Raw genomic sequence first — 13,814 nt, forward strand, 5'->3', positions numbered from 1 at the left:
AGATGAATGGTGGAAAACGTTCTTTAGTCGGATCCAGCATCGTCTTCCCCAAGTTCATCCCTACCAACTACGGCGCGAGAGCAAAGTTCGAGAACTAACCGTAATGGCGTTTACGGCGGTCGGAGTTGCCGGCGACGAGGTTTCCGCGCGGTGGCTCGCTGATGTTAAGAACAGGATGAACTCGACGCGGCGGCGAAGCAACTCCGGCGATGTTCCGGTGAGTTTCCGGCACGGCGGAGAGGGAGCTCGCGGCGGCGCTTGGCAGAGAGGTGAGAAGGGGGGTTGAATGAGGGTTAAGGCGTCGACAGCGGATATTTATAGGCCGGCGAGACGAGATTCGTGCTCCGCATCCTGTGGTCCGAACGCAAGCGTCGCACCGTTGGACGCGTGACACGTGTCCTAAACCCTAAGCGGTAAAAATGGCTAGAGATAAGTTACCGCACAAATCGCGCGAAAATGGCGCCAGAATTGGCGGAACCGTTTGAGTCTTTTAAGATTCCGAGTAATTGCGTGAGGATAAATTGGCTCTCATTCGCGAGCAGGGAGTAACCCGGAAATGTTCTTTGGAACGTCGATGGATGAAGTCCCGCAGGATGGGAGCATTTTCCGGCTATAAGTTGGAAAAAGAAGAAAATGTGAAGTTGGAGTTCTTCAAGTTCCTCCGCGTTACCAACATTTGCCGGAGATCATATGGACTAGAAAGGCGGAAACAGCAGGTGAAACTCGGAGAACTCTGGGGGCTACTGTTGTGGGTATACTTCATGGGTGTACCATCGACAGTGCCTAGATCCGGCAAGCCCGGGTGGCCCACAGATGGTGGTGAGGCATGTGGCCCATCGGGCGGCCCAGTTGCTGTTGATCTTGACGGAAGATGTCCAGCCCAGGAGCAGGGAGCCGGATCCAACCGACATTGAGGAGGAACCCGAATCCACGGAGGCCCATTAAGGGACCCGGATCCGGTACGACATAGATGGAAGGGCGGATCCTTGGCGCACACGGCAAGACATTGTACCGTAGTTAGGTAACCTTTATCCGGGTAGGACTCTCCATGTAAACCCTAGATCCGTGCGCCTTTATAAGCCGGATCCCGGGAGCCCTAGAGGCAAGACAACAACTCATTGTAACATCGCGAAAGCGCCCAGATAATTCCAGACAAGCAGCAGTAGGCCCTGTCATCGAGCAGGTGTTCCGAAGCTGGATAAATCGCGCACCACCGTTGATGTCTACGTCCCCCCCCCCCCTTTCCTGTAGACAGTGTTGGGCCTCCAAGAGCAGAGGTTTGTAGAACAGCAGCAAGTTTTCCCTTAAGTGGATCACCCAAGGTTTATCGAACTCAGGGAGGAAGAGGTCAAAGATATCCCTCTCATGCAACCCCGCAACCACAAAGCAAGAAGTCTCTTGTGTCCCCAACACACCTAATAGGTGCACTAGTTCGGCGAAGAGATAGTGAAATACGGGTGGTATGAATATATATGAGCAAGTAGCAACGGTGCCGGAAAATAGCTTGCCGGCGTGTAGTTGATGGTGGTAGTATTGCAGCAGTAGTAACACGGTGAAACAAGAAACAAGCAGTAGTAACGCAGCAGTATTTAGGAACAAGGCCTAGGGATTAGACTTTCACTAGTGGACACTCTCAACATTGATCACATAACGGAATAGATAAATGCATACTCTACACTCTTGTTGGATGATGAACACATTGCGTAGGATTACACGAACCCTCAATGCCGGAGTTAACAAGCTCCACAATTAATGTTCATATTTTAGTAACCTTATAGTGTAAGATAGATCAAAAGACTAAACCAAGTACTAACATAGCATGCACACTGTCACCTTCATGCATATGTAGGAGGAATAGATCACATCAATACTGTCATAGCAATAATTAACTTCATAATCTACAAGAGATCATGATCATAGCATAAACCAAGTACTAACACGGATGCACACACTGTCACCATTACATCGTGCAGGAGGAATAAAACTACTTTAATAACATTGCTAGAGTAGCACATAGATAAATTGTGATACAAATACATTGCAATCATAAAGAGATATAAATAAGCACTTCACTATGCCATTCAACGGTGAATAAGTATTCTGTGAAATATAGCCTAAGAGACCCACACGGTGCACACACTCGTCACCTTTACACACGTGGGACAAGGAGTCTCCGGAGATCACATAAGTAAAACTCACTTGACTAGCATAATGACATCTAGATTACAAGCATCATCATATGAATCTCAATCATGTAAAGCAGCTCATGAGATTATTGTATTGAAGCACATAGGAGAGAGATGAACCACATAGCTACCGGTACAGCCCCGAGCCTCGATGGAGAACTACTCCCTCCTCATGGGAGCAGCAGCGGTGATGAAGATGGCGATGAAGATGGCAGCGGTGTCGATGGAGAAGCCTTCCGGGGGCACTTCCCCGTCCCGGCGGCGTGCCGGAACAGAGACTCCTGTCCCCCAGATCTTGGCTTCGCGATGGCGGCGGCTCTGGAAGGTTTCTGTGGGTTTTGTCGAACGCATCAGGGTTTTCGCGACGGAGGCTTTAAATAGGCGAAGAGGCGGCGCAGGAGGGCTGAAGGGGTGCCCACACCATATGGTGGCGCGGGCCCCCCCTGGCCGCGCCGCCATGTGGTTTGGTGGGCCTGTGCCCCCTCCCTGGTGGCTCTCGGGTGTTCTGGATGCTTCCGGTGAAAATAGGAACCTGGGCGTTGATTTCGTCCGATTCCGAGAATATTTCGTTACTAGGATTTCCGAAACCAAAAATAGCGAGAAAACAGAACCGGCACTTCGGCATCTTGTTAATAGGTTAGTTCCGGAAAATGCACGAATATGACATAAAGTGTGCATAAAACATGTAGATAACATCAATAATGTGGCATGGAACATAAGAAATTATCGATACGTCGGAGACGTATCAGCATCCCCAAGCTTAGTTCTGCTCGTCCCGAGCAGGTAAAACGATAACACGGATAATTTACGGAGTGACATGCCATCATAACCTTGATCATACTATTTGTAAAGCATATGTAGTGAATGTAGCGATCAAAACAATGTATATGACATGAGTAAACAAGTGAATCATAAAGCAAAGACTTTTCATGAATAGCACTTCAAGACAAGCATCAATAAGTCTTGCATAAGAGTTAACTCATAAAGCAATAATTCATAGTAAAAGCATTGAAGCAACATAAAAGAAGATTAAGTTTCAGCGGTTGCTTTCAACTTGTAACATGTATATCTCATGGATAATTGTCAACATAGAGTAATATAACAAGTGCAATATGCAAATATGTAGGAATCAATGCACAGTTCACACAAGTGTTTGCTTCTTGAGGTGGAGAGAAATAGGTGAACCGACTCAACATAAAAGTAAAAGAAAGGCCCTTCGCAGAGGGAAGCAGGGATTAAATCATGTGCTAGAGCTTTTTAAGTTTTGAAATCATATAGAGAGCATAAAAGTAAAATTTTGAGAGGTGTTTGTTGTTGTCAACGAATGGTAATGGGTACTCTAACTACCTCGCCAACCAGACTTTCAAGAGCGGCTCCCATGAAGGACGTTATCTCTACCAAGCAAGGTAGATCATCCCTCTTCTCTTTTGTTTACACATGTACTTTAGTTTTTGTTTATTTATGGGTGACACTCCTCCCAACCTTTGCTTACACAAGCCATGGCTAACCGAATCCTCGGGTGCCTACCATCAATCTCATACCATGGAGGAGTGTCTATTTGCAAAATTAAGTTGCTTTGCTGATGAATCGAGCAAAACATGTGAAGAGAATTATTAATGCAAGTTGTAATTAATTGGGGCTGGGAACCCCATTGCCAGCTCTTTTTGCAAAATTATTGGATAAGCGGATGTGCCACTAGTCCATTATGAAAGTCTGTCAAAAGTAAATGACAAGGTTGAAAGATAAACACCACATACTTCCTCATGAGCTATAAAACATTAACACAAATTGAGAAGCATTTTGAAGGTTTAAAGGTAGCACATGAAGTATTTACTTGGAATGGCAGAAAATTCCATGTAGTAGGTAGGTATGGTGGACACAAATGGCATAGTGGTTGGCTCAAGGATTTTGGATGCATGAGAAGTATTCCCTCTCGATACAAGGTTTAGGCTAGCAAGGCTTATTTGAAACAAACACAAGTATGAACCGGTGCAGCAAAACTTACATAAAAGACATATTGAAAACATTATAAGACTCTACACCGTCTTCCTTGTTGTTCAAACTCAATACTAGAAATTATCTAGACCTTAGAGAGACCAATTATGCAAACCAAATTTTAGCATGCTCTATGTATTTCTTCATTAATAGGTGCAAAGTATATGATGCAAGAGCTTAAACATGAGCACAACAATTGCCAAGTATCACATTACCCAAGACATTATAGCAATTACTACATGTATCATTTTCCAATTCCAACCATATAACAATTTAACGAAGAAGAAACTTCGCCATGAATACTATGAGTAGAAACTAAGGACATACTTGTCCATATGCTACAGCGGAGCGTGTCTCTCTCCCACACAAGCATGATGTAATCCAATTTATTCAAACACAAACAAAAACAAAAACAAACAGACGCTCCAAGTAAAGTACATAAGATGTGACCGAATAAAAATATAGTTTCAAGGGAGGAACCTGATAATGTTGTCGATGAAGAAGGGGATGCCTTGGGCATCCCCAAGCTTAGATGCTTGAGTCTTCTTGAAATATGCAGGGATGAACCACCGGGGCATCCCCAAGCTTAGACTTTTTCACTCTTCTTGATCATAGTATATCATCCTCCTCTCTTGACCCTTGAAAACTTCCTCCACATCAAACTCGAAACAAACTCATTAGAGGGTTAGTGCATAATCAAAAATCCACATGTTCAGAGGTGACACAATCATTCTTAACACTTCTGGACATTGCCCAAAGCTACTGGAAGTCAATGGAACAAAGAAATCCATCCCACATAGCAAAAGAAGCAATGCGAAATAAAAGGCAGAATCTGTCAAAACAGAACAGTCCGTAAAGACGAATTTTAAAAGTGCACCAGAATTGCTCAGATGAAAATGCCCAAATTGAATGAAAGTTGCGTACATATCTGAGGATCACTTACGTAAATTGGCATAATTTTCTGAGTTACCTACAGAGAATTTTGCCCAGATTCGTGACAGCAAAGAAAACAGTTTCTGCGCAGTAATCCAAATCTAGTATTGACTTTACTATCAAAGACTTTACTTGGCACAACAAAACACAAAACTAAGATAAGGAGAGGTTGCTACAGTAGTAAACAACTTCCAAGACACAAATATAAAACAAAGTACTGTAGCAAAATAACACATGGGTTATCTCCCAAGAAGTTCTTTCTTTATAGCCATTAAGATGGGCTCAGCAGTTTTAATGATGCACTCGCAAGAAATAGTATTTGAAGCAAAAGAGAGCATCAAGAGGCAAATTCAAAACACATTTAAGTCTAACATGCTTCCTATGCATAGGAATCTTGTAAATAAACAAGTTCATGAAGAGCAAAGTAACAAGCATAGGAAGATAAAACAAGTATAGCTTCAAAAATTTCAGCACATAGAGAGGTGTTTTAGTAACATGAAAATTTCTACAACCATATTTTCCTCTCTCATAATAACTTTCAGTAGTATCATGAGCAAACTCAACAATATAACTATCACATAAAGCATTCTTATCATGAGTCTCATGCATAAAATTATTACTACTCCCAACATAAGCATAATCAATTTTATTAGTTGTAGTGGGAGCAAATTCAACAAAGTAGCTATCATATATAGGAGGTATATTGTAATCATAATCAAATTTATCCTCCATAACAGGTGGTACCAAAAGACTACTATCATTATAATCATCATAAATAGGAGGTAGAGTATCATCAAAGTAAATTTTCTCCTCAATGCTTGCGGGACTAAAAAGATCATGCTCATCAAAACCAGCTTCCCCAAGCTTAGAATTTTCCATATCATTAGCAACAATGGTGTTCAAAGTGTTCATATTAATATGTTCCATGGGTTTTTTAATTTTTGGATCAAACCATCCATGTCTTAAATCAGGAAATAGAGTAAAAAGCTCATTGTTGTCCATTATGCCAAACTAGTGTAAACAAGAAACAAAAAGATGCAATTGCAGGATCTAAAGGAAATAGCTTCGAGTACTTACAACGCCGGAAAATAGCTTAGTAGCCGAGATACGGAGTGTGAGTACCTTTTACCTTTCCTCCCCGGCAACGGCGCCAGAAAATAGCTTGATGTCTACGTTCCCCCCCCCCCTTTCCTGTAGACAGTGTTGGGCCTCCAAGAGCAGAGGTTTGTAGAACAGCAGCAAGTTTTCCCTTAAGTGGATCACCCAAGGTTTATCGAACTCAGGGAGGAAGAGGTCAAAGATATCCCTCTCATGCAACCCCGCAACCACAAAGCAAGAAGTCTCTTGTGTCCCCAACACACCTAATAGGTGCACTAGTTCGGCGAAGAGATAGTGAAATACAGGTGGTATGAATATATATGAGCAAGTAGCAACGGTGCCGTAAAATAGCTTGCTGGCGTGTAGTTGATGGTGGTAGTATTGCAGCGAGTAGTAACACGGTGAAACAAGTAAACAAGCGATAGTAACGCAGCAGTATTTAGGAACAAGGCCTAGGGATTAGACTTTCACTAGTGGACACTCTCAACATTGATCACATAACGTAATAGATAAATGCATACTCTACACTCTTGTTGGATGATGAACACATTGCGTAGGATTACACGAACCCTCAATGCCGGAGTTAACAAGCTCCACAATTAATGTTCATATTTTAGTAACCTTATAGTGTAAGATAGATCAAAAGACTAAACCAAGTACTAACATAGCATGCACACTGTCACCTTCATGCATATGTAGGAGGAATAGATCACATCAATACTGTCATAGCAATAATTAACTTCATAATCTACAAGAGATCATGATCATAGCATAAACCAAGTACTAACACGGATGCACACACTGTCACCATTACATCGTGCAGGAGGAATAAAACTACTTTAATAACATTGCTAGAGTAGCACATAGATAAATTGTGATACAAATACATTGCAATCATAAAGAGATATAAATAAGCACTTCACTATGCCATTCAACAGTGAATAAGTATTCTGTGAAATATAGCCTAAGAGACCCACACGGTGCACACACTGTCACCTTTACACACGTGGGACAAGGAGTCTCCGGAGATCACATAAGTAAAACTCACTTGACTAGCATAATGACATCTAGATTACAAGCATCATCATATGAATCTCAATCATGTAAAGCAGCTCATGAGATTATTGTATTGAAGCACATAGGAGAGAGATGAACCACATAGCTACCGGTACAGCCCCGAGCCTCGATGGAGAACTACTCCTCCTCATGGGAGCAGCAGCGGTGATGAAGATGGCGGTGAAGATGGCAGCGGTGTCGATGGAGAAGCCTCCCGGGGGCACTTCCCCGTCCCGGCAGCGTGCCGGAACAGAGACTCCTGTCCCCCAGATCTTGGCTTCGCGATGGCGGCGGCTCTGGAAGGTTTCTGTGGGTTTCGTCGAACGCATCAGGGTTTTCGCGACGGAGGCTTTAAATAGGCGAAGAGGCGGCGCAGGAGGGCTGAAGGGGTGCCCACACCATATGGTGGCGCGGGCCCCCCCTGGCCGCGCCGCCATGTGGTTTGGTGGGCCTGTGCCCCCTCCCTGGTGGCTCTCGGGTGTTCTGGATGCTTCCGGTGAAAATAGGAACCTGGGCGTTGATTTCGTCCGATTCCGAGAATATTTCGTTACTAGGATTTCTGAAACCAAAAACAGCAGAAAACAGCAACCGACACTTCGGCATCTTGTTAATAGGTTAGTTCCAGAAAATGCACGAATATGACATAAAGTGTGCATAAAACATGTAGATAACATCAATAATGTGGCATGGAACATAAGAAATTATCGATACGTCGGAGACGTATCAACCGTCCCGAGTGGTCTCCGCCCTATGGCCCCTACTTCTTCTCCCCCTCGTGAGGATCCCTCCTCCGAGGTACCGTCGATTAGGCAACGACAGATAGCAATCATGTGAAGAGAAATCAACATAGTATATAGTTGCAACAGAAACTCAGTTCGGCTCCCGGGTGCGTATGATCGCTCTACCATAAAAACATATTTTCAAGTGGTAAAAAAATTTGACAAAGAAAGTGCATCTCCATAATATATGTGTGTTCGGCAAGTTTCACGACAAAATGAAATTTTTTGTAGTCTACGTGAAAAAGAGAAATTTTATCTTGTGACAAGTCTTTGTTTTAGCACCGAATTTTTTCATTTTTACACACACCACAAGACAAGTCGATTTTTCATGAAACAACTTTGTGAGCGTGTAGCACATAAAGATGTACGTGCGCAATTTTTGTTTCAATTTTTTTAACATTTCAAAATATATCTAACATGCATTTTAAAATAAAGGGAGCATACGCTCCCATGTGCCAAAACTTCACTCCCCAAGTTCAACTAGCTTCTCATGATCAAAGCTGCTAAATGAGTCTCTACGATCAAGGCATGTAGTGCACTTTAATAGGCAAGTAGAAGTTTCACAAAATATATGATTCATCTAAACTACGATTCTACCAAGACCTCATGAAATATTTGTAACTTATAATGAGGGAAGCAAGCAACTATGTTTCTATCAAGTACATCATTAAAGATATGTACTCTGTTGACGCCGCCTACGTTACGTTTGTCACTGCGTGCGCTGCTACCTCTCCTCCTTCCTCTTCCTCAGCCTGCGCTGCTATATATCCGATCGATCTCCTCTTTCTCTTCCATCACTCGCAAACACGAGAGATCCTCGATCCTTCAAGTCCAGGGAGGCAGGGCGGGGGAGCCGATCAACTGTTCGGTGGCGGAGCTGCTCAAGGCATGGTTGAAAGCGCATGGAGCCCCTTGTGTGGTTTTGGTAATTGATGACAATTCCTATGGAACTAACGTTTGCATTGAGTTTATCTTATAGGTTTTTTTCATAGGCAATGCTTTAACCATACTTTGGTTTCAAGGTTGCAAGAAGAAGAAAACAAAGAAGATCAAGTGACAAGTATGTCTTGAACAAGAAGACGGAGTGATATGCCATATGCATCTTCAAGATATCAACAATATGAATAAAGAAGAAATGGTGTGCATTCAAGAAGATGGATGACGATAGAGCTTGCCATCCAAATGGTGGACATGGATACATGAAGATGTACCGGAGAAGAATCTCTCCCATAGTGGATTATGGGGGAGCAATCCGAGATACTTCATCAAGCAAAGTACAACCACGGAAGGTGTTCCATCTGTAAGCGGTCAAGATCTTCATCATTGGTACGTGCATTTTACATATAGTGAATTATTCGATCTATTTTGAATCATACATTCCATGATCTATCATTATTTATGCATTTTAGTTGATTTATGGGACTTTCCTACAAAGTCCCTTTCATTGGTATTTAATTTATGGGAGGCAGAAAACCTCCTTTTTCATATTTTGTTGTTTTGGGACCTTCTAGATGCCTAAAAATTAAAGGAAAATACTTGATCAGTTTTTCATCAAGAGAAAGACCGTGGGCCCAAGAAGCACGAGAGGGGAGCCACGAGGCCCAAAAGAGGCCAGGTGGGTGCACTACCCAGGCCCGTTTCGTCCTTGAGCGTCGTCTTGGATCCTCCTTTTTATAGATGCCTCCATCTCGCCAGAAAACCTACACCATATTTTTCTCACGATTTACAGAGGCAGCGGCGGAGGCGAAAGTCCTCTCCTACTCCGGGAGAGGACATATCCTACAACACCGGAGCCTCCGGTGAGGGGTAAATCGACGCCATCGTCATCACCACTTCGGGAGGCCTCTCCATCAACATCTCCATCGGCACCATCATCATTACCATCTCCATCTCCAAGAACCACCTCGTCCCCCCTCATAGTTTGTGATTGATTGAACCCCGGATATTGTTTAAGTTCTATTTGCATGTTTGTGATTGGCACTAAAGAATCTACGAAGACTACTTCCATTCTACCAATCCAATCAATCTGGAACACATATTTCGGCGCCACTATCCGATGCCAAGGAAGTTGTCCTTGACTATTCTAGAAGGCATGAGGGACCATGACTCGTACTTCAAATGCAAGCCCGATGTTGGTGGTAAGCTCGAATTCTCGTCATACCAAAAATGTTATGCAGCTATTCGCATTCTTGCCGATGATCTTGTTGATGATTATTTGCGAATGAGCGAGACAACATGCCTTGAATTGATGCACAAGTTCTGCAAAGCCGTGATTGTGGTGTTCGACGATATTTACTTGAGATAGCCAAATGTTGATGGCATGGCCCGGTTTTTATTGATTAGCGAGGCAAGAGATTTCTGGGATGATTAGAAGCATATGTTGAATGCATTGGGAGTGGAAGAACTGTTTTTTGCATGGCATGGGCAACATCGAGGGCATATTGATGGATACACGACCATTCTTGAAGCTATTGCATCGCATGGTCTAAAGATTTGGCACTCTTTCTTCGACATGGCAGATTCTTAGAATGGCATCAACGTGCTCCAGCACTCTTAGATTTGTTTTAGGCTTGCGAAAGGCAATGCTCCATTGATTCACTATGAGATCAATCGCCATGCATACAACAATGCCTATTATCTAGCAAATGGCATCTATCCCGACTAGTCTACACTTGTGAAGAAAATCCATGTTCTCGAAGAAGAGAAGAAGAGGTTTGCAAAACTACAAGAGGCTTGCAGGTGGATGTGGAACATGCATTTGGTGTGCTCTAATCTCGGTGAGATATTGTCTGGCACCCTGCTAGAACATGAAGCCTTAAGACAATATGGTAGGTGATGATGCTTGTGCAATCATGTTGCACATGATCGCTGAGGATGAACGCGATGATGGCCTCCTTGACCAAGGGTGGATTGGTTGCGCCGCAGCCTGGGCTAGCAAAGTTTGAGGTGTTCCTGCATGTGCATCATTAGATGTGTGATTCCCACATTCAAGATCGACATCAAGCATATTTGATTGAGCATCAGTCTAAATTAGCAGAAACCAGTAGTCATCTCATCACAATTTTTTCGTGTGTGAACTATGTTATTTATTTGGTGGACTACATTGATTGTGAACTATGTTGCGTCTATACTATTTAAATTAATTTAGTTGCAACATTATTATTTTCTATTCAAGTGAGGCAATTGGGTGAAAATGGGGAAACATGAGGCGAAAGGCCAGTGTGGACCAAAATGTGTTGGCCCGCTAGGGTCTATCACCCCCCCCCCCGCCCCGACCCAAACGAACAAGAGAGACGGTATGTCTTGATTTTGGATCGGGCCGCTAACCTTTTAGTCCAAACAGAAAAGCACATATTACCGTAACCTAGTGATTAATATATCTTGTTGGTACTACTTCGTCCAGCAATCAATCCTTTTTCCATTTACTTTCATAAAGCAAATCTTAGTAAATAAATATGGTCAAGCCCACTAGTCCCAACAGGAAAGTCAAGCCCACTAGTCTTCTAAGAGAAGAAAAGTACCGTTTTAACCGTCTACGGAGTACAAAAAAGTGCAAGATATTTTTTCTTGGCAAAACGAAACTATGGTATTCCAAATGTACCCATGATGTTTCCTTGCCTTGCCTAGCTAGCTCCTGTCCATGTCGACCTCTCTCTCAAAACTGCAAATTCTAGCTGCCGCTACTCTCATGTTGATCCGAACCGAGATAGAGCGTGACTACGAGCCTAAGTGCCTAACTCATCTAACTGGTTAATTAGCTCCTCTAATCTAAAGAGTAAAGTTCGGGGAAGGAAGAGTAGGTGAGCACCGATAAGGTCGACGCGGCCAACGACCAGCCTGAACCAACCTCCAGCCTGATGTCATGATCATATTCCTGCATAATGGCTCCTCCTTCTGGCTTTAATTAAGCTGCACAGTGCACAGCTTGTACACCTCAACTGCAGCTCGTTGCGTTTGCTTAATGAATACTCTTATTAAGAGATTAATTACGCCAACAGCTTAGAGATGAAGGAAGAGGATGCGTTTGGAAATGTTGGGTTTCAGTTTCTCTGTCTGACGCTTGAACTGCAGAGCTTCTGTCACGGCAATTTGCAACTGAAAAAAAAGGTGCTGTTCACAAGTTATAACTCAGTTATAAACTTAAACTACATAGATTTTGCCACAAAAGTTGATAATAAGATACTATAATCATGCCAACAGTTCATAACAAGAGATAAAGTGAGATGACGCGTCATGGAATTGGGTGCGCTTCAGTTTCTCATTCTGACGCTTAAACTGCAGGGAATCTGCCGCCACAACTTGCGACTGAAGAGAAATTTTTTGATCTACACAACTCGGTTGTAATTCTGGGATTAGATCTACCAGCTAGTATTATGTACACAAACAGAAGAACAAATTCTACACAGTGCCGTATATGATCACAATCTGAAAGAGAAAGAAGAAACAGCACATCCAGGGACGGTTAGAAGGGGTGGTAGCTCCGGCGGAGGGCGCTGGCGTTCGCGAAGAGCCCGACGAGGTCCTGTTTGTACGGGAGGAACGTCGCCGGCGACGACCTGCGGCTCCCCCTGCCGCTTCCCCTGCCTCTGCCGTAGTAGCTCCAGCTATGGATACCGCCGGCCCTCCCGTCGCGCCCGGGGGAGGCCGAGGATCCGGCCGCGTCCTCCTGCAGGAACACGAACTTCTCCTTGCCGTCGCTGTGGCTGCGCCCGACCTGCAGCCGCTGGCGCCACCGCAGGACCGACCCCGTCGACCCGCTCTTCGGGAACTGCGCCGGGGATGTGGACGCGGAGGGCGAGGTCCCCGGGGACCACAGGCAGTATGTCTCCGCCGGCACCCCGTCCAGCTCGCTGTCTGCGTCGTCGTCGGGTTCTTGTGTGGACGGGGAGGATGAGCCGCGCTCCGCCAGGAGGAGCTGCCGCAGCGGGACCCGCACCGTCGCCGTGCCCGCTTCCTCCTCCTCAGGCTGCTGCGTCGGAGGCGGCGAACGCGGGCGACCGAAGACCGGGTACACGTGCCCGATCACGCGGCCGTCGCCGAACGCGCCGCCGCCGGGCAGACGCGTCGCAGGGGCGAAGGTGAACCCCTCGTCGTCCTCCTCTTCTTCGCCTTGAGAGGTGATAGCGTCTGGATCTTCTCGAGGGCTCTCCACAGCCGTGCCGTCGCTCTCGTCCGCCATGGCTCGGCTGCGTCGTTCTCCGGTGTGCCGTGCGCGGGCGGCGGAGATAAAAAGGGACGATGCGATGCGATGCGCGCGCGGCCACGGGAACAGGCGGTTGCGCTGCGCGTCTTACGCAAAAGCGTGGGGCCCATTCCAGCCCGTAGCGTCGCCGACGGGTGGGCCCGGATCCGCAGTGCCGTTGCCTCGTCATCGATTCGGGGGAGCTGGTTGGTCGGTTGGTGAGCGAGTGAGTGTGGCCACAGACAGGGTGACACGTGGCGGCTGAACGAACGGAACGGGACGGAATAAGAATGCAAGCTGGAGAGCAGGAAGAATCCCAGTGGAGTACAGCGTAATGGAATTTCTGGATCGTGTCCATGTGCATGCCTATGTCTTGGTTCTGCACCGGTTTTGCGTAAGCTTTTTTGTGCATACATCCAGCTCACTCGCCTGCTGCTGGTGTCATCGTGTCATTTGTGTCGAGCACAGATGGTATGACCTACCTATCCTCCACACATACGCACACACCAAAAGGAGAGTGCTGGTGGCCTCGACTCCTTGCCGGTATATCATGCTCTGGTCCCACGTGAAGTACTTGTTAGACAT

At 45.1% G+C, this 13,814-nt stretch overlaps 1 protein-coding gene across 1 annotated transcript; it reads right to left on the minus strand.

The window, feature by feature from the left end:
- Positions 1-12,459: 12,459 nt before the first annotated feature.
- On the minus strand, positions 12,460-13,226 carry LOC124706068. Its single transcript, XM_047237725.1, has one exon. It carries the CDS (start codon positions 13,224-13,226, stop codon positions 12,510-12,512), a length of 717 nt encoding a protein of 238 aa, XP_047093681.1. The 3' UTR covers positions 12,460-12,509.
- Positions 13,227-13,814: the final 588 nt, after the last annotated feature.

This window comes from Lolium rigidum, chromosome 4 (assembly GCF_022539505.1).
Source record: "Lolium rigidum isolate FL_2022 chromosome 4, APGP_CSIRO_Lrig_0.1, whole genome shotgun sequence".
Taxonomy (NCBI): Eukaryota; Viridiplantae; Streptophyta; class Magnoliopsida; order Poales; family Poaceae; genus Lolium; species Lolium rigidum.